The 22,357-nt window shown below is 39.1% G+C and overlaps 1 protein-coding gene across 2 annotated transcripts in view; it reads left to right on the forward strand.

The window, feature by feature from the left end:
• LOC131668661 (alpha-mannosidase 2) overlaps window positions 1-22,357 on the forward strand; it is a 141,686-nt gene that overhangs the window by 94,017 nt on the left and 25,312 nt on the right. For both annotated transcript variants that reach the window (XM_058943018.1, XM_058943017.1), the window contains one exon: window positions 7,860-7,952. In XM_058943018.1, coding sequence (XP_058799001.1) covers window positions 7,860-7,952 — 93 coding nt within the window. The remainder of the gene's footprint in view (window positions 1-7,859; window positions 7,953-22,357) is intronic.

Raw genomic sequence — 22,357 nt, forward strand, 5'->3', positions numbered from 1 at the left:
TTTTTATACTGGAAAATATCGTCTATAATCAGAGTAAAGTTTGATAGCATAATCGCTTCCGTTGATAATTCGACTCAACTTTCCTGTAATTAGGAGAAGGATGTCATATCTGACTAATAAACCACTTTTTGAACATGCATATTTGTTCGTATTCAGAAAGTTAGAGTGATTATGAAATGTGGTTGCGAGATGAGTGTTTCAATAGTCTTATGTTTAACACTTCAACATTGTTAAAAAAAATGGCCAATACAGATGCTTTAATTGAGGTATTAATTTTTAATTTGACCTTCCTTTGATTTAATAACTGTTATTTTATCATACACTATCAAAACAAACTCCATTTCTAATGAATATTTAATGTAGTATCGAAGTATTGTTATCGCTATACTACATTATTCGCCATTTCTACGATCCGTTAGAAAATAAAAGTCATCAGTGTCTGTGCGCGTTCGAAGAATAAGGGTTTTGCATAAAATACTGGGTATACAACTTCGGAGCATAGCTAGTCCTTCCCCTTGACAGCTCTTAGCTCCTCTTATATTCCAATACTCGTCGTCGCCTCTATCGTAGCATACTCTTGGACTCTGTCGAGGCGTTCTCACCCTACTATGTCTTTTGCAAGTTCAGTGACGCGCGTTCTCCGTTTTCCCTCGCTATTTCTCCATTCCGGGATCCATTCTCTCTCTCTATCCCCCCCCCCCCCTCTCTCTCTCTCTCGCTGCAGCTTTCCGCGTGTCTCTCACACCCCCGAGTGTCGCGTCCAATGGCTTTCCTCGCGGGCACATGCGCTCTCCCCGTAAGAGCGCCCGAGACAAAGAAACGAAGAAAGAGAGTCGGAGCGGAGTTTACCTTAACGGCTCGACAGTATCTCTTTAGAGCCGACCTCTCGCGCGCGAAGGAAGGGAGCCCATTCTCGCGGAATATAACCTTAGCTGCAAGCTGCCGTAAAGTGCAGTCCGGGCAAGCCGTTTCTACTCCCTCTCGCCTTTATCTTCTCCCCATTGCAAAAAGATATAGCCGCCGCTGCGTACTTAACCTTAAGGCATCTCTCGTGGTTTTCAAATGTCGAGTGGACGAGATTTCTTTTTATCCAGCTCGAATCACTCGATGAATACTCGTAAACTTGCACAATTACCAACGATCTTCTCTTCTTCTTCTCATTCTTATCTAGTACTTCTATCAAGTATTTGACAACAGCATTTTGCCAGAAGACTAAACTAATTCAAGATTGATATTTAATTAATAACGTTGAAATATATCACCTCTTCAAATTGGAATAAACTTTATTAGAGTAAGGAAGTTTTACCTAACGTGTATGGCAACTCAATTGACTATGACTATCGATGGTAAAACTTTTCTTTTGCAACTTGAAACATGATGGAGGTAAGAGAACGCATTAGCGCCACGTGACGTTTGCAAAATATGAGACATTTTGTGTAAAAAGAAACTTTGGCGAGAAAGTTCTACTTTTCAGCAAAGTGCCACGTAACCGTTCTGATTTACAAAATATTCATTTCGCGCACGAAGAGAGCTTATTTTCGAATTTTCACTTGATCCGTTTGTAAGTTGCGTAGGGAATGGAAATAAGCAGAAGTAATTATGTCTTGTTTGAAAAAATCAGATAATGATCATCAAGGAAAAAGTAGTACTAGTATTACAACAAACTAGCAGAATTAAATTTAAATGGAATGTATATAATTTACAAACGCACGCGTACTATTGATGAGCGAAGAGCATCTTATCCACTTGCTGCTTGGAGCAGAGGTCAAGTATCGTGAAAACTTTTCGCACGCTTGACGTTCGCTCTCTCCTTTCGCTGTCACGCCATCACCGTCAAATTTTCCAAAGTCCCGCATCTCTACTTAACCTCGTTTTTCATCGGTTCTTTTTCTCACGTCTTCGACGGCGAACATTTTCAGCGGACTACCGCGTGTCGCGCGTCTCTGCTGCATATAGGCCGAGTCGTGGTCTTCGCAAGCACGCACCAGTCACGGAGTTTTACGATCGGCCAGTCTGATCACTCGCGCTGCTCGCCCTTTGTTGGGTTTTCTCTTATTACTCTACTACGCACGTGCTTCCCGAAGTCTTCCATCGTTTTACTACTAGCTACTCTAACTCATTGACTTTTATCTTTCGCAGTGCGCATCAAGTGAGAGTAAGCTCAAATCTTTTTCTGCTTATTTTTCACGTTGTCGTCGAGCTGTTTGTCGATATATCAGAGATTTCTCGTTCGACGAGAACGGATTTCGCCAAGAGGAAGAATATGTTTGCTTGCAGCATCGGCCACTGCAATATCATAGGTTAACGAAGGTACAGCAACAGCTTTTGCATCGAGCAGTCGGTCTGGTGGTTGAAATCCACCTAACGGAGCTTTATCGGAGCTTAGCAGCGGCCTCTCGCTATTCACTCGCAGTTTGATCCTGGATGGAGAAAGAAGCGACTGAATTCTAGAAGGAGGAGGGGATGGAGAATGCATTTCCATACATTTTCTGGCGCGAGCGCTACCCCTTTCCCGCGTTCGCCCAGCTAAGCCGTAAATCATAGCTTTCCCTCGGCGCTGCTTCTTTTCCCTTTCTCCGCTGCTGCTGCTACCGACGGTTTCTCTTACATCCTGTCTTTTTATACGGGATATCCTGCGAGACGTCTCACCCCCTCCTCTCCGGTATATACGCACGTAAAAATTGCTTGTCCTCGCGACGCTGAATCTTCTGCGTCGAGGGACTCTACGAGACAGGCTTGTTTGATTTGTGCGAGCCGCCTGCACAGCTTAGGCATCTTGAATAATTAAGAATAATGTCCCGTAGCTTTGACTTGATAGATGGCTCCATGTTGTTTTTTTTCTTCTTGATATTGAACATTTCGTTTCCACAATAAATCAAACTTAAAAATTTACTTTTCATCAACTCGCATCAGTCGTTTTGAAAAGTTACAAAGTTTTGGTTTTCAATAGTAAATATTTTATGATCAATGTTGAGAACAACGCTTTATATTATTCACCAACACCATTGTTAATATTTATGCGCTTTCATTAGCAAATTATCGTAACTTGATTATCAATGAATAAATTGATAATAGAAAATAGGTAGATTAACAATAACAATTGTCAAACGTGTCTCTGAACCCGATAATTGACCAACGCGATACTCAAACACTACTACACAAATGATGATTCGTATAAACAAGAACTTCGAAACAAACCATTTATCATTGAATCAATTTGACTTGGACAGTTTTCGTAACGATAACTTTAGAAAAATTCCACTTGATGGATCCCTTGATGGAAAAGTTCGGAATTCGATTAATTTCTCCTACCCTCTTCGAATCTCAAGCCGCAATTTCCGCTACACAAACTAATTCAAAATGCATCAGCAACTCACGTGAAATATTCTTCGACCAAGATAAGTTTAACGTTAGATTAGAGCTTAACTCGTATAAATCCACGCGAGACGAAGGGTCAATGATTTAGGGAGCTGCAAGCGAAACAAACGAGCACTTTTAACTATTCGCGCTCAAGTCTTATCTGTCGTAGTATCGCGTGAAAACTATAACGCTTGCGCGCGTTCTCGTTTCCTCCTCGTCGTCGCGGCTTACGTCGCGCGGCAAATAGTGATTAATTGTCGGGACCAGCCACTGTTAGATCCTTATCCAGAGGCTCCATCGCATGCGCTTTTACTTTAGAGCCTCCTGCTTTACACGTTTTTTTGCAGCGGTACTTTCTGACGAGAGTAATTTTCTTGAATGTTTTTTTTTATATGACAGTTCAACTTTAAATTTATCAAAGTTTTTCTAAGCGACTTAAAAGTTTAAAAGAAAATAATTCAGGAGATAATATACTCAGTCCCAGAGTTAGGAGTAGTATACACTTGCAGTAAGTTAACTTCCTCACCTCTCGCGTTATCGTTAATATTCTTTGTTATTATAATTTTGTTAACTTTTATCTTCTTTTTTAAGTAATAAAGATATAATAAGTGCACATCTTATGTACGTTTATTAAAGGTAAATCGAAAGTATAGCATTGTTTAAATTTCATCTAGTTTTTTTTAAAGATGTACGGTTTAATATCCATACATTATTCGAACGTCATGACATCGAAATTCATTATTTCTTATCAAAGCCGTCCTCGAATCGAAAATAAATCATTGAAAAAAAAAATAAAACGTAGTATTGTTATCAGATTGTGGTCAGTGGCAGTGAAAACAATTCAGAATGCAAGAGAGCATTATTTATCGAATAAGTGTCGACAGGGGTGATAAGACAGCCGTTGCATACAGTAAACTGGTGCACAGCGACAATTCACTCGCACCGCGAATAAATCTATCGACCGGTCCGCCGAGACCCCATGACTCGCGTGTATGCCGCCAGCGATTCAAAGTCAGAAGTTAAGATAATATAAAGGGCCGACGCGAGAGCTATTCCATATTTAGCGAGGCGTTCCTCTCGCCAGGGCATATATAAATAAGAGAATTCGCACAACCGAGCGAGAAATCATGTGCCGGGCACGCGCCAAATATCGCTCCATGGGAACAGGAACAGAGATTTAATGCCCAGCGACACTCTCGGCTGTGTATACGAGCGCTCACGCTCGTACGTAATAAACGAATGTACGTACGTGCGGTCGCGAGTCACCTGAAACGCCAAACCACTATGTGCCGTAGGTCAGCCGCAAGAACGACAGGGAAGCAAAATCTGCTCGACTTATTTGACGATCGACCGATTGATCTCTTTCACTAATACTCAAATTTTTTAATGTTTCATACACTCTATTTATGATTCGGACTGATCGTTACAATTCTAACAGCGAAGATAAATTGCGCCTATGGAGGAAAATCCTCGAACTTGATAAAAATACATGTAATGATTGTTGTCATTTTGTACATAATATACATTGTCTTGGAAAGTAAATCTATGTACTATAAAAAAATCAGTTTTATACGTGTATTATTAATCTTGATATTATTCATCTGATCTCCGAAAATTTATATCTTTCCAATATCAAGAGTCGCGATTCACTGCATCAGTAACAGATATTCCTATTAACTAATTTACCATCTATTACAATGTTTCGATTCGATAGATGCAGTTCTGATGAAGTTATTCGACTGAAAAGAATTTTCACATTGAACTTTCAAGGTTTCTTAATACTTAACGTAATATATGTCAATCATCGCGTTACACATGTAGTTGATGTTGCAGTTGGTAATGTCGATACCTTATATGTGAAAATCATCGTAATATTAGTAATATTTATAATTTTCATTTTGAATATAACTCAATTTATGAAAAATAAAAATAAGAAATTGACAAAAATATAGCGCTCAACATATGGTTATTGTCAGCTTATAGAAAATAACATTTACGTTTCATCCAATAACCTAGCTGTGTTAGTTCAATGAAACAAGGTGTGTAGAAGAGAAAGTTTATAATTAGTTTAATTATTTGAAAAGTTTAAGTTGTAGCTACACCTCATTACCCTTTGGTTATACTTGTTTTTCCACTATTTTATTAAATAACTCTCGAATTTTAATTAAAATGTTTCACAAGTCGTATCTTTCGGCTGTGTAAATACCTAGATAAAGAATACCTCAGTTAAACTTGGGTTTTTTCGTTTATAAATTTTGCTTCCGGTGGCTACTTAATAGTTTGTTTATTCGTGATTAACTCTAAATAATATTGAACTTGATAAAGTTATATTCCAAAATTAATTATACATGTTTTGATTAGTAATGATAATTGATTGGCTTCAATGCATCGTTTATATCAGTTAAGTGAGCGATGAAGAAAATTAAAAAGACAGAATTTATATGCGTTATACTTTTAATATTCTATTACGAAATATAAATGTAGAAAGTCATATATATATAGAGAATGAACTTTGTTCTACGTTATCTTCATCATTATTTGCATCTGATCCTATAAGATTTTGTTGATCATTTTCAATCACTTCCATCAGAGCAACTTGAGCCGATCCCCAATAATTCAAATACTCATCGAAATTTGCCCAATCTAGTTTCTTAGCGCCTTTAACAATTGATTTGACGATCGGAGGAACATCTTTTTCATTCTCGAGTTCAATAGCAGCGAAGTTAGCCATCATTGACGTTAATTCTACCAATAACTGTTTCATTGGATTACCATCAAATTTTGGATATCCTTCGTCAGGGTTACCTTTCCAAGGTGCGTTAACCTTGAATTCTGGTACAGAAACTTCATTGTCGTCTATGTCGCGACGAGAAATCACGTAGCGAGCATCAACCGGCAGCGATAGTGCCACACAAGCAACACTAAAATGAATTTATTATTTATTATTACTTAAAATTACTTGTGAGTTCTGAAGAACGTGAAGAAGCATAAAACCGAAAATTCAATATGCAAATGCCAAACATTTCTTATTAATAGTTTTGAAAATTTGTCGTAAGATTGTAAATATCTCTTATTACGAAATTTTTACATACACAATTGCAAATTTCATCATATTTACAGATTTTCAGTAACTGAATTTGGAAGTAACTGTGATCAGAATGACACGGCACGTCTTTTATATACAGTCAAATTCAGCGTATACGTGGAAAGCAAAGTTTGATAATACAATCATTTCCGCCGTGAATCATATCAATCTGTCGTTATAATTAGAGACGATATCTTGTTAATTATATGCATTTTAATTTGAATCGCTACTGAATTTATACTTAATAAAATTTTTTTAGTTGATAAGATGAGATTATTAAAATAATATTCGAATTTTGAGACACTGGGTGTTCCTTAAATCAAGTTTTTGCATACTTTTTAAAATTATTGATCCAGTAAAATTTCTGAAATAAAACAAATTCTACTGCTCATTAGTCCCCAAAAACATCCAAGTGATTATTTTTTGAAATATCAGTGATTAAATGAGAAGAAGAAAAGAAAACGAGGGAAAATAAAAATAGGTCAGCGATGAAAGGCTTCAAATCAAACTGTTCGATAGTTGGGTGCTGAGGCAGAGAGGGAAAGGGTGGACGGCTCGAAAGATCGAGATGGAATAAAGAAAGCTAAGCGAAAAAATGGAACATCTAAAAGAGGTCGAGCATTTTCCTGATTCTCATGCCGAGTGCTTGCTGTTTGGTCCCCACGGGAGTCGTTAAAGGACCCATTGAACGACCATGCCGCGAGCATGCACTTCGATCGGCCCGTTAACCCCGAAAAAAAGGAAATGGAAGAAGTTCGCTTGCGAAATTGCAAAAGTGCTCGCGGTGATGTTCGTCCGGGAATGAAATGACGAACCATGCGCTCACACAGCGATTAGTGGCGCTGATGCGTGAAAATCAGTTATTACCTCTTCGATCTCCCATCAGGAGTCGCTGGTTCGAAAAAAAAGTTGACCTAGGGGTAAATGCTAGCGATTCCCTCTTTTTTCCACTGAGTCCATCGCGCAATATTGCACTTAATCGATTTAATATTTGCTAGTGAAGGGTACTTGTGCTTCCTGACTATTATTGCTGAAATTAATGCTTTGACGTACAGTTTCTGGAAAATCAATTTCATTGCAGTATTTTTACAGGAATGTAACTTGCATAATGATTGTTGAATATGGATTGCAAAGTGTAAGGGATGGCTATTGCGTAATAGTCCGCGAAAAATATGCAATTTCGTGCTTTAATTTCATTTCGGCTTCTGAAAGAGAATTTTATTGGACTCATCAGATGCATTGGGAAAATGTAGCTCGTATTCCGATAGATAGGACTTCCGATCATGTAACCGCCAAACTTTTAAGCCCACCTGACTATGCTCCGTTATAGCAATATTGTTTTTGATTGTAAAATTATCGAACTATATTTATTGAGTGTGGAATCTAAATAAATTATGTTATGTTATTGTTTCAGCCATCTTGGATGAGGAGTCGAGAGTATTGGGACGACAGTTTCGAGCGGCGTTTTACGGAATTTAAAAAGGATCCCAGGAGGCCTCCTTTAAAAGTAAGTTTCAAAAATGTTTCTTTTTCGTTTACGATTTGTGTGATGAATTTAACGTTATTCTATACTTGACGCGTTTTCTGTTTTATATCTGCGATTAGTTATCAACAAACGTAAATATATATTTCTATCATGGCCCCTTCCACCGCATCATTCTATATCTTCTTTTGATTCCACTTATCTCTCTAATTAGTTAAATAGCAGAGTGAAATTGTTAAAATATGACAAATTTGCGCTCTGGGAGAAAAAAAAATGGTAAATTGGCGTTTTGCTTCACTGCATCACATTATCACAACAAAAAGCTAAAAGGGGGGAACTGGTCGTCGAATGCAAAATCAACAGTCGAATTGAAGCGCTTTACACAGGCAATTAGGTCGAGTGTCGGGTGAAGCCACTACTGGACTCGCATAATATAATTCCGACTGCAATTGGAGTTCGACTGAGTGCTGCTATAGAGTTTGGCAACTGAAACTGTAGCACACGTGGCAGCGGCGGTTGCAGAGTCCCGACTTTTCTGAGTGAGGCTCAAGAGCTCAGCAGCAGCAATGCGACTACGTAAGCGCGGCGCGCCTCGTTTGAACTTCTGAAATTGTTAGCGCGTTCGAAGAAGAGAAGGGGTTGGCTTACTCGTGTGTGAGGTCGTGTGACGAAAATGTACGCTGCATTCGTGTTTGGTTTCGCACTTGCCAAGTTTCCCGATATCGCGTCTGATCAAACTACCCCGTAATTGATAAAGTTAGGGAGGGTCGGATTAGATATGATGATGCAGGCTTTTCACACTGTTAACCGTTATTTTTTTTCTTTCAATATATTATTCCATGTCGTTATACGATTGATGATATTATGTCACATTTGGGGCTAAAGGATCATACCAACACATGAATTGCCCAGAACAGTTTCACTTTGAAACTACGGTTAGATATTGTGGTAAGCTTTGTTCAAATATTTTACTGCCTTTGTAAATAGTTTTAAACTCGCGTCCTTCGCGAATAATCAAAAACACCGCTGCATATCCGTATATCAATTTGCCAACGAAGACAAGGTTAAAAATACTTTGACCTATTCAAGCAGTGGATTATACATTCATACAAATTCTTGGATATAATACTTGTATTGAAACGACGGGTTTTACAATTTGCACGATGTTTTTCAAAAGTTGTCAATTTTTCAAGACTGAAAATTAAAAAAAAAGTTAATTTGTGTGCAAATGCTCTATGAGCTTTACACACAAATGAGCAATGAGGCGGAGCATTGGCGTGAAAAGGCTCCTTAAAAATGAACGAGGGCGCGCGTAAATGACGGTAAAGCGGTTTTAGTTTAGCTTTCAAATCGAATCGTTGCGCATACACGCGCGCGCACAGTCAATAACAGGTTTTTAAAGTTGGATAGGTGCGTGCGCGTAAGCTGCGGAAAATCGCGTCTCAGCGATCCAGCAGGCTCGATTCGCCGTAAATCTCGGCGCGGAGCTTTCGCACACCCGCGGCGCACTAGTGCGAAAGCTCTTGGGTGCTTTGCGTCTCTCGTAACTCGCGGCGCTAAAAGCTCCAGCGCTTGATTGCGAGAGAGCGGGGGGAGAGAGAGTCCCTTTTATTTATGAGTCGGAAGGCGATTTATCGAGCCGCTACCTTTGTGTGTCCGGGATTTAATTTGCCGCGATCGCGCGTCTCGATGTACGATGGACTGGCGCGGGCGCGCGAGTCTCGATGATGACTACGCTCGCGCCTGATTTATAGGCGCGCACGTGCGCGGCTCGCTCCCTCGCTCCTCTCCCCCGATTCAATTTTCGCCGACGAGCTGCGACTATAAATATTATTTGCTTTTCTTCAAATTGCCGATTCATAGGCCTACGCTCTTTTACCTCCCCCACCCTTCCCCATCCGCAACTTTTTTTATTTTACCTACGATTTATACTCGAATTTTTATTGGATTATTGAATTTATCTATTTTATTGAAGACCGGAAAAGTGGTGATCAGATGTGAATTAATCGTGGATTCGTGTTTCATTCAATTTCATTTCAAAACGCAACGTACCATGGCTTTCTATCGTTATGATTTACTGAATTGGCAAACGAGTGGAAATGGGAAAATTAACGAATTCAACAAAGTCATGCAGAAATGTGTACTAAAATTTGTACGAGAAATTTTTATTGATCTTCGGCCGTTCATTCTGTCATTTCTTGTAAAATTTTTACGTTAAAAAATTGAAACGTTACATTTTGTAATTTTTATTTGCCATAAGAAATTTTATAATGGTAGAGAGAAAATTTGTATAATATAAGCTAGATTTGATGATACACACACATATCAATTGTGTAGTAAATTCGTTCCGGTAAAAGTCATCACCAAAATGTGGAAACACGATAAATCAATGAACTTTGCAATAATTTGAATATACATTAATATTACTCATAAATGAAAGAGATAAAAATGTGCTTTATATTAATATTGTTATTTTGTCGGCGAAATTGAAAAATACAACAATCCTAGATTTTTAAATACTGTTGCAGTTAAAAATGTAAAGGATAATTTCCCTTCAGGAAAGCATCCTCTTAAGCCGTGGGCTGTCCCTGGACAGTACTCTCATTACGCAAACAGTTGGCATTTGTCGACGCGGACCCTGGTGTACTTCTGCCAACGCTTATACTCGTAAATCACGTAGAGCAGCTTTTATTTTAATAAAGTTATTAACAACCGTCAGGCGCTCGCTACGCAGTGGAGCTGTGCTCGTCAATAAAGACGTTAAGTATTTGCGAGAGTAGTGGCACTTGAACTTCTCATCAACAAAGACTTTGAATTTTAATGAAGTTGCGAGCTCTCGAACGAGTTGCCAATACTTCATTAATTATCAACGGTCAAAGTCTAATTGGGTTAAGGAAGCCCCTTCATGCCAATTCAATTCGACGGGGATTCTTTTCTCATTTCACTTCTTGGCTGTGCCAAGATAATGGTCGTAATCCCTTTTGATTTGCGTCGACGCTGATGATATTATAAGAATTGTTCGGAAGTTTGCGAGCGTTATTATTCGACGAGTCGAATTTCAGATGGATTTTATGTTATTATCTGTTTCGCACTGTTGAGTATGAATGACGATTTCTCAAAAACTTTTTTCTCATTTGTGTGAAAATCTATGAATGATCGGAAAGTCATCAGGGGTCGGTATTATTCTTCATTCTTTTTAAGTGCTGATATCGCATAACATTTTTTCATGAAATCGAGTATAAGTTGCTTTTAATAAGCTTGTTAACCACAAATCAATAACAATGTCAGAGTCATGAATGTAGAACGAAAAATCTCACAATTCTGTCAGCAGAGTGAATTGCTCTTAGCGTCAATTTTATCGACTGGAGACTTCCTCGCCTTCCGAAAATACACACTAGATGTGAGCTAGCTGCCGAAATGTATCTCAGAGATGGAAGCTTAAGATAGAAAGGAGGAAAATCGTCCGAGGCGTAAATCGCCACAAGTTTCTGTTACGAAGGGAAGATCAAAAAGACCATTAACGTCACCGAGGGAAAGAGGAAAAATGCGCACCCTTATTTTTGGTTACCGAGCGCGTAAATTATGGGGCGAAATGCGAGGACGCGCGCTAAGGATACGTTGACATTTTTCTGCCGGCACATCAGCCGACTGGAAATTCACATGGAACGTTCCCGATATGTCTGAAAAATCAATACCTTACCAAGCTTTCACTCTTGCTTGTCAAGTACGAGCAAAACAATGGCTTAAATCTTTAATAAAAAAAATAAAGTGTTTTAAGTTATACTTGCTATCATCCACATCGAGTACGTGTTTATTGCAGTTCATTAAATTGTTTCAACGATCGAATAATTGGAAAATTTGTTAAATGTAATCTGCCTTTATAATACATATATTACGATACAAGTTGAAAAATCAAAACAATTTCTTCGATTACATCGATGTCAAGTGAAATGATATCGATATCTGCCTGGTTATTTCAGAAGATAGCCAACTTACTCATTCTCTCATCGATTACCTACTGACCACTCTAACTCCAAAAGTTGTTTATCTCGTACTTGCTGATACGCTGAGTAAACTTGGAAATTCCATTCTTCGAAGTAATCCAGATGTTCGAATCTTCCTCGTGCTTCTTTCTCTTTCTTTTCAAGTCGAAATGGGAGATTCGATGAAAGCGTGCGGCCAGCAAGAATAGAAAGTAGAAAACAATGCCAGTGGAAAATAACACAGGCTTTTGGGAGTTTTCGCTGGATCTCAACACGGAAACATGATTAGGGGTGACCTAATGGATGAAGTTGTACGCAAGAGTTTCTTTTTTCTCACTTGCGAGATCGAAAAGTTGCGAAGCTAGGTAAAATCATTTCTGTTTGTTTATGTACTGAATTTTTGCTCGTAAACGAAACTACATTCCATATTCTCGGGAGCTCGACCGTTACGTTTTCCAAAGTAAACTCTTTTACAAACCCTTTAAGTTAATCGTATACTTTTGCCATTAAGTAGAACTGTTTGATGAACAATGCAAAAAAAAGTTAACTGGACGCTAAATTTATTAAAATGACGTTTATGTAAAAATTCAAGCTATTTTCATTAATGGGAATCCCAAGTAACTGTTAAAAATAATAATATGCATAAGTGTTGCCAGACTTCACAGTCGGAGCGTACATGAACAAGAAAGTGTACTGGCGTAGAAAAGCGCATTTCACGCCTGGCCGAAGCGCCGGCGAATAATTATGCGAACGTACGGTAGCAACAGCAGCGCAGCGTCGGTATGAGCTTCCATGGCGTTGCAGCTCGAGGCAAATTGGCAGATGAGTTGCCACTCTGCTGCCGATTCGCGCGAAACGACTGCTAAATTAAAATATCTGCAAGTTTGCAAGATGAAATTCGCGGTTGTGGCTAATTTTGCTTTTTATTTTTATTTTCACCTGGGATGCAGCTTATTAATTTAAGTAAGACTTCATTTCATTGCTCTTGGTCCCGCTGTGGCTTGTGGATTTTGAATAAAGCAACGCTGAACGTAACTACGTGAGGAGACTTTTCAAGTTTACGTTTTCTTTTTGTTTCTTCCTGCCTGCTTATTACCTCCTCACTGCGCAACGCTTAATCACAGTAGACGTGTTTTTATAAAAATTGAAATAAAATGGTTCAAGTGAGAGACTGACAACTCACTGTGTACTCGTAGCTTAGAAATAAAACAACAGCCTCCGAGGTTAATAGTTACACAAGTGTAGCTTTCATAATGTTAAAAGTTAAAAAGAACGGTTGAAAGCTCGACAAAATAGCTGGAAAAATGAGATTGCCTTCTCTTTTGCAATGGTGTGTATATATATACCTATACACTATGAAAATACGAGGCTTGGATTCGCTGCACTACAGTTAGTGTGTATGTACTTTTCCTCGGGAAACTTTTATGAAAACGTTGTTTATCGCGGCGGCGAGATCAAGCAAAAACTTTAATAAAATCTTACTCAGCGTTTTCATTTTTAACGAAAAAGATGTATATAAAAGATATATTATAAAACAACCATCACGAGCCAAGCATCTCGTCGCTAAATCGCCTACAAAGTTCCGCCAAGCAATGAATAGCGAAGTGACAAATGTTCAGCTTACAATTGCTCTCGAGTCAGCAAGGAAGCAAACAACAACAACAACAACAACAACAAGAATTCGCACACTCTTTTCAACGGCGAGCAATTTCTCGACAATAAAAAGAGTCGTAGCGGCTTCACGACAGCAAGCGTCGTCGCCGTCGCGAAGCCTCTCGGCCACCGTCATAAATGGAGTTCGACAAGTCCGACAATGCCACCTCATCAGGCTATTGTGTGGATGTGCACAATGCCTCTTTGAGTGCAGCTGCCAGAGCTCAAATGTAAGGGGTTAACTTGACATTTGCTGGTGCGCTGCATTAGGTGTATCCCAGCGCTGCACTTTGAGTGGGTCGAAACTATGATTGCACTTACTCGCGAAATAGGCTGTCTGAAAGTTCGCGTCCACTGATATTGACTACGATTTTTGTTTACTTATCATGACATACGCATTAATGAGCATAAGCGAGTGTAATCTCAAAATGCACTCTCGAAACTTATTCATAGCCAGAGAACAAAGTGTAAGCGGAACTACAAACTGATATGGTTATGAAATAATGCCATCGTCTCATGCAAACTAGAAACGCCGAGAAACAAAAGAAGAGATAGTAAAGCTAGGAGTGCAAGCGAGCAAGAAGGATGTATTCAGCGAGGCGCGCAGTCTCTCCATTAAAAATTGGCTAGACTCGGCTACGCGGCGACTCGCAGCTGTCTTGTGCGCGAAGCTCCTCCAATGTTAAATGACTGCCTCGGAACTACATACCCCGCGTGCTTGGCGTGTCCTGTAGCCGGGAACATCAGGGAGAAATTATCTCAGCCGTATGCATAAATTATTTAACCGACCGCGCCGCTGCCGCGGGTTGCTCAGTGTATATGTACGCCAATCGCGAGCGGTAATTCGGGCTTCACTCACGAAACAATTCCGAGGTGTGTTTTCGCCACTCGAAGCCTCGGGGCGTGCGACGAGCAGGAAACTTATCGTCGCAGAAAGCGAATTACGCACATGGATTATATTCAAGCATTTTTTTTTAATTGCCAAATGTCTAATCAAAATCTCTAATCTACTCTAATCATCGTCCGATTTATTCACAGTATTTCTTAATGAGTTTCAATAATTAATAACTGAATCACTCTTCGTCTAATACTAGTTTTTAAAATTCAAAATCACGTCAGGATAATTGAAGCTTCTGTTTGTGTCGACTACCAATTCACGTATTGTGCTCGCTCTTGTTGTATTATCTTGTTTGCCGTGATTACAATAGGAGAGCGCATAATGCTATTAGTCAGTATTATCAACTTGAATGGCTTAAGTAAGTTTGCTAGTTTTAAAAGCAAGAATAATGGCACATAAACGCAAATCAACGAGACGACACTTACGGCCAATAGTCTAACGACCGGTCGTTAAGGCCAATTCTGTACTTACGCCCGCCTTTCGACCAATCGGATAATGGATTTGCGCGCTGAAGCTTACAAAAGGAGCTTTCGCTAAATCTATTCTGGTCGACTCTAATTCCGTGTTTTTTTTTATCAAATACCTCTACTACTTTGATTAGCATTAATTGGACAATTGGTTGGTTGCTCGGTTTTATTCTGAATTCCGACTATGTCAAACTAAATAGATTATTTCGAAGAGTTATATAAATTTATTCATATTTTTTGGTTAAAGCTCTAACTCTGTCAGAAATTTCATCTTAAACTTGAAGATAATTGAAAGGAACGGGGTGAGCAAAAATATAAGAAGTTTTGTTTTAGTGGAAAATAAATAAAAATGTATTTGAAGTGAAATAAGAAAAATATCAAAGGCATAAAAACCCCGAAAAGAAAAGCCCGAAATAAATGAAGTAAAATATCTAAAATTAACCGCATTTACAATCAAACTTTCACAAATCCGCTCACGAATAAAAGAACTTGCCTGTCCCACGCCTAATTGTGAGTGACGCGAGACAAAACAAAAACTATTTGCGGCGCGCCTCACTCGAGTCGCCGCAGCAGTTTTGCGGGGGTAACCTCCCTCATTGGGCCTTACGCGCCGCACAATTTAGCCACATCCCCGCTTATTCGAACTCAGACTCGTTAACCTAGCGGCCCTTAGGTCAGCTTTGTAGCTTCCCCCCTTACCGTCCCTGGACGACCCAAGGAAGTCGAATTTCCCGCGAGGTCTAACGGCTTCCAAAAGTCAGACTCTTGGAGTCAGGAATTGGTTTTGCGGTCACGAAACGTCTTTGCGTTCGTGCACGTTAAGGCCAAGCAGGGCCGTTTGAAACTTGATACTTTAAGCATACAACATACATAATTAATTTCTAATTCAATTAATAAACACATTCGCAACGGGCATTTTGCTTTGCGCGAATACAATAAGTAAGCGACTTAAAACTAACGCAGACTTATTCTAGACAACTTCGGTCACTTTCGTTTTACAAATAATATTTTCTTTAATAATTGCTCGGTCGCAACATACAATACAACGCCGCGAGGCCGAAGGCACGTAGTTCTCCGAGAGCAGCTGTGTTTTTGCCTAATTACCCTATGTACCTAAACGCTTTTTGCTCACGCGTGTTGGATTTTGGATTTTTCCAGTTAGTATCGGCGACAGCGAGGCAGACACTTTTCTTTCGCACGGGCTTCGACATCCTGCGTCTTCTCGAGTTTTCTTCTACCGCGACACGTTGTTCAACACGTCTTAGAGATTATCACGCGCTGTTTTAAAATTCCTAATCCTACCTTTATTTTCTTTTTAATTTTTAGGCCTCTTTAGGACGTTTTTCACAATAATTTTTTACTATATGTTGGAAAAATGACATTGAGAAGTATCGAAAACTGCAATTCCTGATCGACGATATGTGTTGACCTAGAAATTTGTAGTAAAGGCGCAAAATAAAATGCAAGACAAAGCTCGAGAAACATGTAAAGATTTCTTTGTCGAAAAATGTGGTCATAGTTATCGAATATCTTGCAGAATAGTTAATGTTTTATAAAGAAAAAATGTATGACGTGTCATGCCTTTATAAAAAAATTTCAAGTTAATAATTAATTAAGCAAATAATATTATTGTCGTTTGTATGCAATCTATAATATTACACTGGCAGACACAATCGATTTTCATGTTTTTTGTATTAAGCTACATAAAACCGTACACGTACCTCGGTCGCTCATCTTATAGCTAGGGAGCAAGAGTGCCCACATTATTTTTCAGAAAGGACGACACTTTGGCGCACTCGCAAATTGCTTGGCGTGTCATATAACAGCCGCACGTCGCGCCATCCTCGTATAATATTATGAGTCGAGGGTAGTAGTCTCTATCACCTTGTTAGAGAAGATTGAAGTATATAGGCCCGTTTGCGTCCAAGCGCAAGTGGTTACATTTCGTATTGGTCAGCCGGCACCTTCTCAACTCAACGTTCGCTTACACAACGCTGCTCAGCTAGTTTCTCTTTCGGCATTACGAGCTTCTTTATGGCATTCGCTTTAGTTGGCAGAAGTGTCTTTTTTACGATTCAATTACGTCGAAATAGAGAGTTACTTTGCTCGATAATTATTCTTTATTTCTTTCCTTAGAATTTGAAAATTGTTCCTATAAGTAGCCCGCTTAATTGCTTTAGAGGGGCTAAGTGAAAGAATGAAAAAAAAATTGACTGAGATTTGAAAGTAGATCAATCAAACTATCTCTCCGTTTCGTCATTTTTGTTCCTCTATCAGCAACAGAGTAATTCAATTGAACGCGCATGAGCTTTTCGAACGAAACGCTTAAAAGCTTCTTTAATTGAAAGTGCACAGTGTGCAGCTTTTTAATGGTCCAGGTTTTCCGTTAATCCCTCGAATACGCTGGCTAGCTTTATTTCAACTCAAAATGAAAATCTCGCGTTTCTCTTTATTCTTTTTTGCAAAGAGTATATTGGCTAGCGGTGTTGCAATAAAGGGGAAGCTTGAAGGATCAACATTACGACAGCAGCTTACGTTTGGATTACTGTCGATTTCCCAATAAGTTTACTAGCTCCAATTTTAATTTAACATCAGTTAGTTATATCAAAAGACGTAAAACTAGTATAGTAACCAATTTTTCGCCTTTTCTGATATTTTGATAATAACCACGTGCCAGACAAGCTTCAAGAGAAAAAATTAACAGAAAGCTATACCGTTGATCTCTTTAAAAGTTAGCTGTCTTGTAAAAGTTACGATATGAGATAATACCGATCTATTAAGAAAAAAAATTCCCAATACTTGGTAGTAGTTAAGCTCTAGACTTATAACCATTAATTAGCAACAAGAAATTGGGCCGATAAAGCGTCGAGAATCACTGGATAAATGGACACGCGGCTGCGGAAATGGTGTGCCAAGTTCTCTTTTATCTATCGTTTTTAAGGCCGACAAGACAAATAAAAAAAGAAAACGTCGCCACACGATATCGGCATAAATCACGATATTGTCGCGTGCGCTCGCATCGACGCACGCCTTATTGGCTCAATTTGCCTGAGCCCAAGCTCAGCCCTCGGTTTAACGAAGAAATATAGCGGGCGAGCGCCGCTTTTTCTCCCTTTCTCTCACTGCCCGCAATATTCGAAGCTTTCTCTCACTTTTCGCTTGATAGCGTGCCTCTTGTGTCTTTCGCCGAGCATCTCCGGCTGTGCCGACGAAGCACGACTTTGACTCGATATAATTGCGTTCGCAGTTTCAAGCGAACATTCTTTTTTCAAATGCTGCTTTCATTATACCGCAGGGCTTGCTGATTTTTTTATGCGTGGTTTCTGCGTATTCTTCAGAAATTCATATTCAACCTGGATTTGAAAACATTTAAAAAAAAAAGAAAAAAATTCCCTTTGCGAATATCAAATCACATTATTCTTCGTCGCTTGCAAACTTTGAATATTCACGTCAAAGATCTAGCGAACGTCAGATTTAACTCAAAGGAATAAAAGTCTTGGAGCCCCATGGGCGCGACACTTTGTCTCCTCATTTTTCCTGCATACGACAATATCCGCACGACATTTTTACAAAGTCTCAGCTCGCATCTTATGGTCATACATTCACAGCATCTCGTGAAACTTACACAAGCTGCTATCGCGTTCTGTTTACTTATGATTTTCTTCGTCTCTAATAATTACCACGTTCACGCTCGTGAATATGTCCCCACTAGACATGGCGCACGAACTTTGTCTTTCTTTTTGTCCAACGCGTGGCATGTAATATATGTATATATATAGATATGTCCCACAGGAGGGGTTTTAAGGTTTCACCCTGCTAAGTTTGCCGGATATAATTCCGCGATCGGGGTAAAGCATTGGAATGCTCACTACAGGCAGGGGAGTCCTGCTCTCGTGTGTATATCCCCTACCAAACGGTCCATTACTTGCTGTGCTCCTATAGGTATATAAATGGGTACGAAGCGCTCTTACTGCTACAGTAATAATTCCGCATTTGAGTTATTATGATTAATAGACCGACGAAGTTGAGGGCAATATCAGTTAGCAAGGATTAAGTTTCCGAGGGTTAGCTTATGATTATTTTCTGCAAACGCGTTCGTATAAAGTAGCGCACTTAAACGGAGAAATTGTATTTGAGAAAAATTAAAAAAATCAATAAGAACGAAAAGGACAGCACAAGACAATCGAAGTAAACAAGGGCGAGGATCAACTTTGACAGTATATGCTAATTATCAATTTAAAATGTCGAAGCGGTAGAATCAGCAAACGTACGCGGAAGACGCTTGATTTATTCGGAGGTTCCGGTGTACGCACACGTAGCTATATGTACATAACGCCACAATCTTGATGGTTCATCTCGGCTTGCAGCTCGCTCTCGAGGCTCGCTCGCGCTAATTAAGGGAGCGAGTGAGAGCGAGCCGGTGTGTATATCCGACGAGGCCACTTCGGAAGATTCGTTAGCGAAGTTTCCTTCCTCCTGGCCCTCTAATGCCGCGGCTATAGGCGCTGTATGCCATACCACACCACCTTCGCTAATGAGCCGTACACCGGGCAAGAGAGATAGAGAGAGAGAGAGAGAGAGAGAAAGTGCTGTTCGCTTTCCAGCCGAATCACCGTTATACGCGCAGCCATTGAATTCGGACGAGAGAGCGAGCGAGACTGAAGCCCAGATTAATTGATAAATCGTGCAACCTGCCCCCTCGAAACGCCGACGCACACTGGACTTGCCTCGTTATTTCTCCGCGGCTCGTTCTTAACGAATTTCAATCCGATACTCATTCGCCGCTAGTTCTCGCGCACAGCGAATGAACGTAAAAAAAACTCGTCGATTTTATCCAGAGCAGGCTCCAACCAATAACTCTTTTATTGACTGGCACAAATCTGCTTTGTTTGCTTTATTTATCAACACATTTTTTTTTTTTTTTTTTCATTCGATTTTCGGAGAACAAGTGGACCGAGTCTGTTATAGTCAGCCGAGAATTAAATAATCGTTGAATGCGTGGCAGACAAGACCTGAAAATAGCGACAAATAAGTTGAATTTTAATGAAAATACGTGAATTTCAGCCGCTTTATAAGCATGAAAAACCAAAAAACGGAAGGACGCACAACGGCGAGTTCGAACAAAATGAAAAACGAGACTGCGAACTAGAGCATTGTTTAGATGAGCTGGAAAGTCAATGAATGGTCGGCACTATATTAGAGCGGCAGCGGGCTTGTCGCAAGTTACAGCACGGTGACAGCCAAATGAAAGTATGAGGTCGACAGGTTGGCCACGCGAGAGAGAAGCCTTGCAATAAGACGCGAGGAGGAGAGGGTATAGATAGTAGCTGCGCGTGGAGTCGGTGGCCGATGAATGGCCGGGCGTTAATTACTGACCGCGAACATTCTCGGTAGAGCTTAATAAAGCCCTAGCCATGGCACCGCGCAGACTCGAGAAAGGGAGCGTGAGAGAGGACGTACGGTCTTAGCGCAGCGAACGCCTTATTGGTATGCATGAGACCGCGGCTAGCTCGCTCCTCCGACTAATACAGCCCTAGTGCGAGCTCCATCTCTTGTCGCCTCTACACGCCGAACCATCTCGGCCTATCAAATCTTACTCGCCTACGCGTCAGAGTTTGCTCCATCGTCTTGCTGTACCTCGCTAGATTTGAATTGTCGCACTGTGATTGCTGTATATCTGAAATTTCTAAATTGTTGAGTATAAACATGCTATGCGCAAGTGAGCCACTCTGTCTTTTATTGTTTGGAAACAACGTTAAAATATCATTAGGATTATTTTTTCAAAATTTCACTTCTCGTTATATTTTATCTATGTTATATTAATATCTATTCTTAATTCTGAAATTTGTGATTTCATACGATGTAAGTAATTTTGTGCAGTCAATAACTTATTAACATCAAGCTAATATATTTATTGAATTAAATATTTATTTTTAAAATCAAAAGAACCAAATTAGTGTTTGATGCATTTAAAGTGATAAATTTATTTGTTCAACTACATTTAAGGAATTTTTACAAGCAAATCATCAGCGGTGAAACATTTGCTAATGGCATTATATTTTTGTCCCGTATGGCAAACCCTAGTAACACAATATTCACCTAAGTTTCTTTCAAAAAGATGACTATGTTTTTCATCCGAAGCAACTTTACATTGAAAATGAGGCACTTCCACTGGACCTATTTGTTTTCCGCTACTGTCAACTTTCATTAAATGGAAATGAAAACCAGAATCACTTGGTTTACTGCTGATTACAACAATGAATCCTTTATCATGCGTATTATATACATCTATGTCAATCGCATAATCCAAATCTATTGAAATCGTTGAATTTAGTTCTCCTGTAGAATCAAATAAGTCACAATTGAAGCCTTTATTTTGATTGATGATGTAACAAATTCGGATCAATCCGTATTCAGTTGCGTCATCTATGTGAACGTGATTCACTTGTTTTAAAATCTTTAGCCCTGCAAAGTTAATATCATTAATTTTTCTGCAAAATCATTTATTTGACTCGGACGTTGAGGATTATATTTTTACAAGATCTCGTATAAAAGCATTATTCTAGAATATAACATTTTTGAAAAGACTGATAGAAAATTTGTTAATTAACCCAGTATTGCTCGTAGAAAACAACGAGTTATTTCTAATGTTGAAGAATTTTGAAGCAACGATGTAAATGTCATTTTTTTGAAAATAAAAAATTGAACTACTACTGTCACAATGATGTCGAAAACTTGTGACATATATTTCATTAAGTTTTATTGAAAATTCACTCACCTTCAGGCTTTAGTAACGAGACTCTAGCTTTATCTGTAAATGGTACTATTTCACTAGCCACGTAAGCTCCATTAATCGAATTGGGGTTAATATAAATGAACGAATGGTCGAGAGCAGTATACCATGGAGTAGGACCGCTGATAAGGTTACCTTGATCATCAAATGTTATCTTGCAAACTTTTCCTCCGCAAATTGTTGAATTTTCAAAGAGCACATCAAACGTATAATCGTCTTTTTGTAGAATGACATCAACATTATAAGCTTGGTTTAAAAAGCGATCCTCTGATCTCTGAAAACTGATCTTTGCTTCAGTGATTTTGCAGTCGGAAAAGTGCACTATTGTGTATCTCAAAAAGTATTCTTTCTTCTCGGCTTCATCATACCAACTAACCACTGCTTTGTCAGTTCCAAGAGCAACAACACTAACGTATTCATCGTCTATTTCACCATTGAGTGTGATTTCGCAATACTTCGATTGTTTGTTTTCACTGTCCAAATTTTCTTGAAAAATTTTACACTGTTTCACACGTATGTTTTCTCCATTCCTACAAATTTTGTAGGTTAAAGTTGAGTTTTTTAATGAATTTAAGCCGTAAATATCATCAGTATTTGGATTGGCTTCTTCTCTACTAAATAGTGTTTGAAATTCT

This window comes from Phymastichus coffea, unplaced genomic scaffold (assembly GCF_024137745.1).
Source record: "Phymastichus coffea isolate CEN01 unplaced genomic scaffold, Cenicafe_Pcof_1.1 PCOF00082, whole genome shotgun sequence".
Lineage (NCBI taxonomy): Eukaryota > Metazoa > Arthropoda > Insecta > Hymenoptera > Eulophidae > Phymastichus > Phymastichus coffea.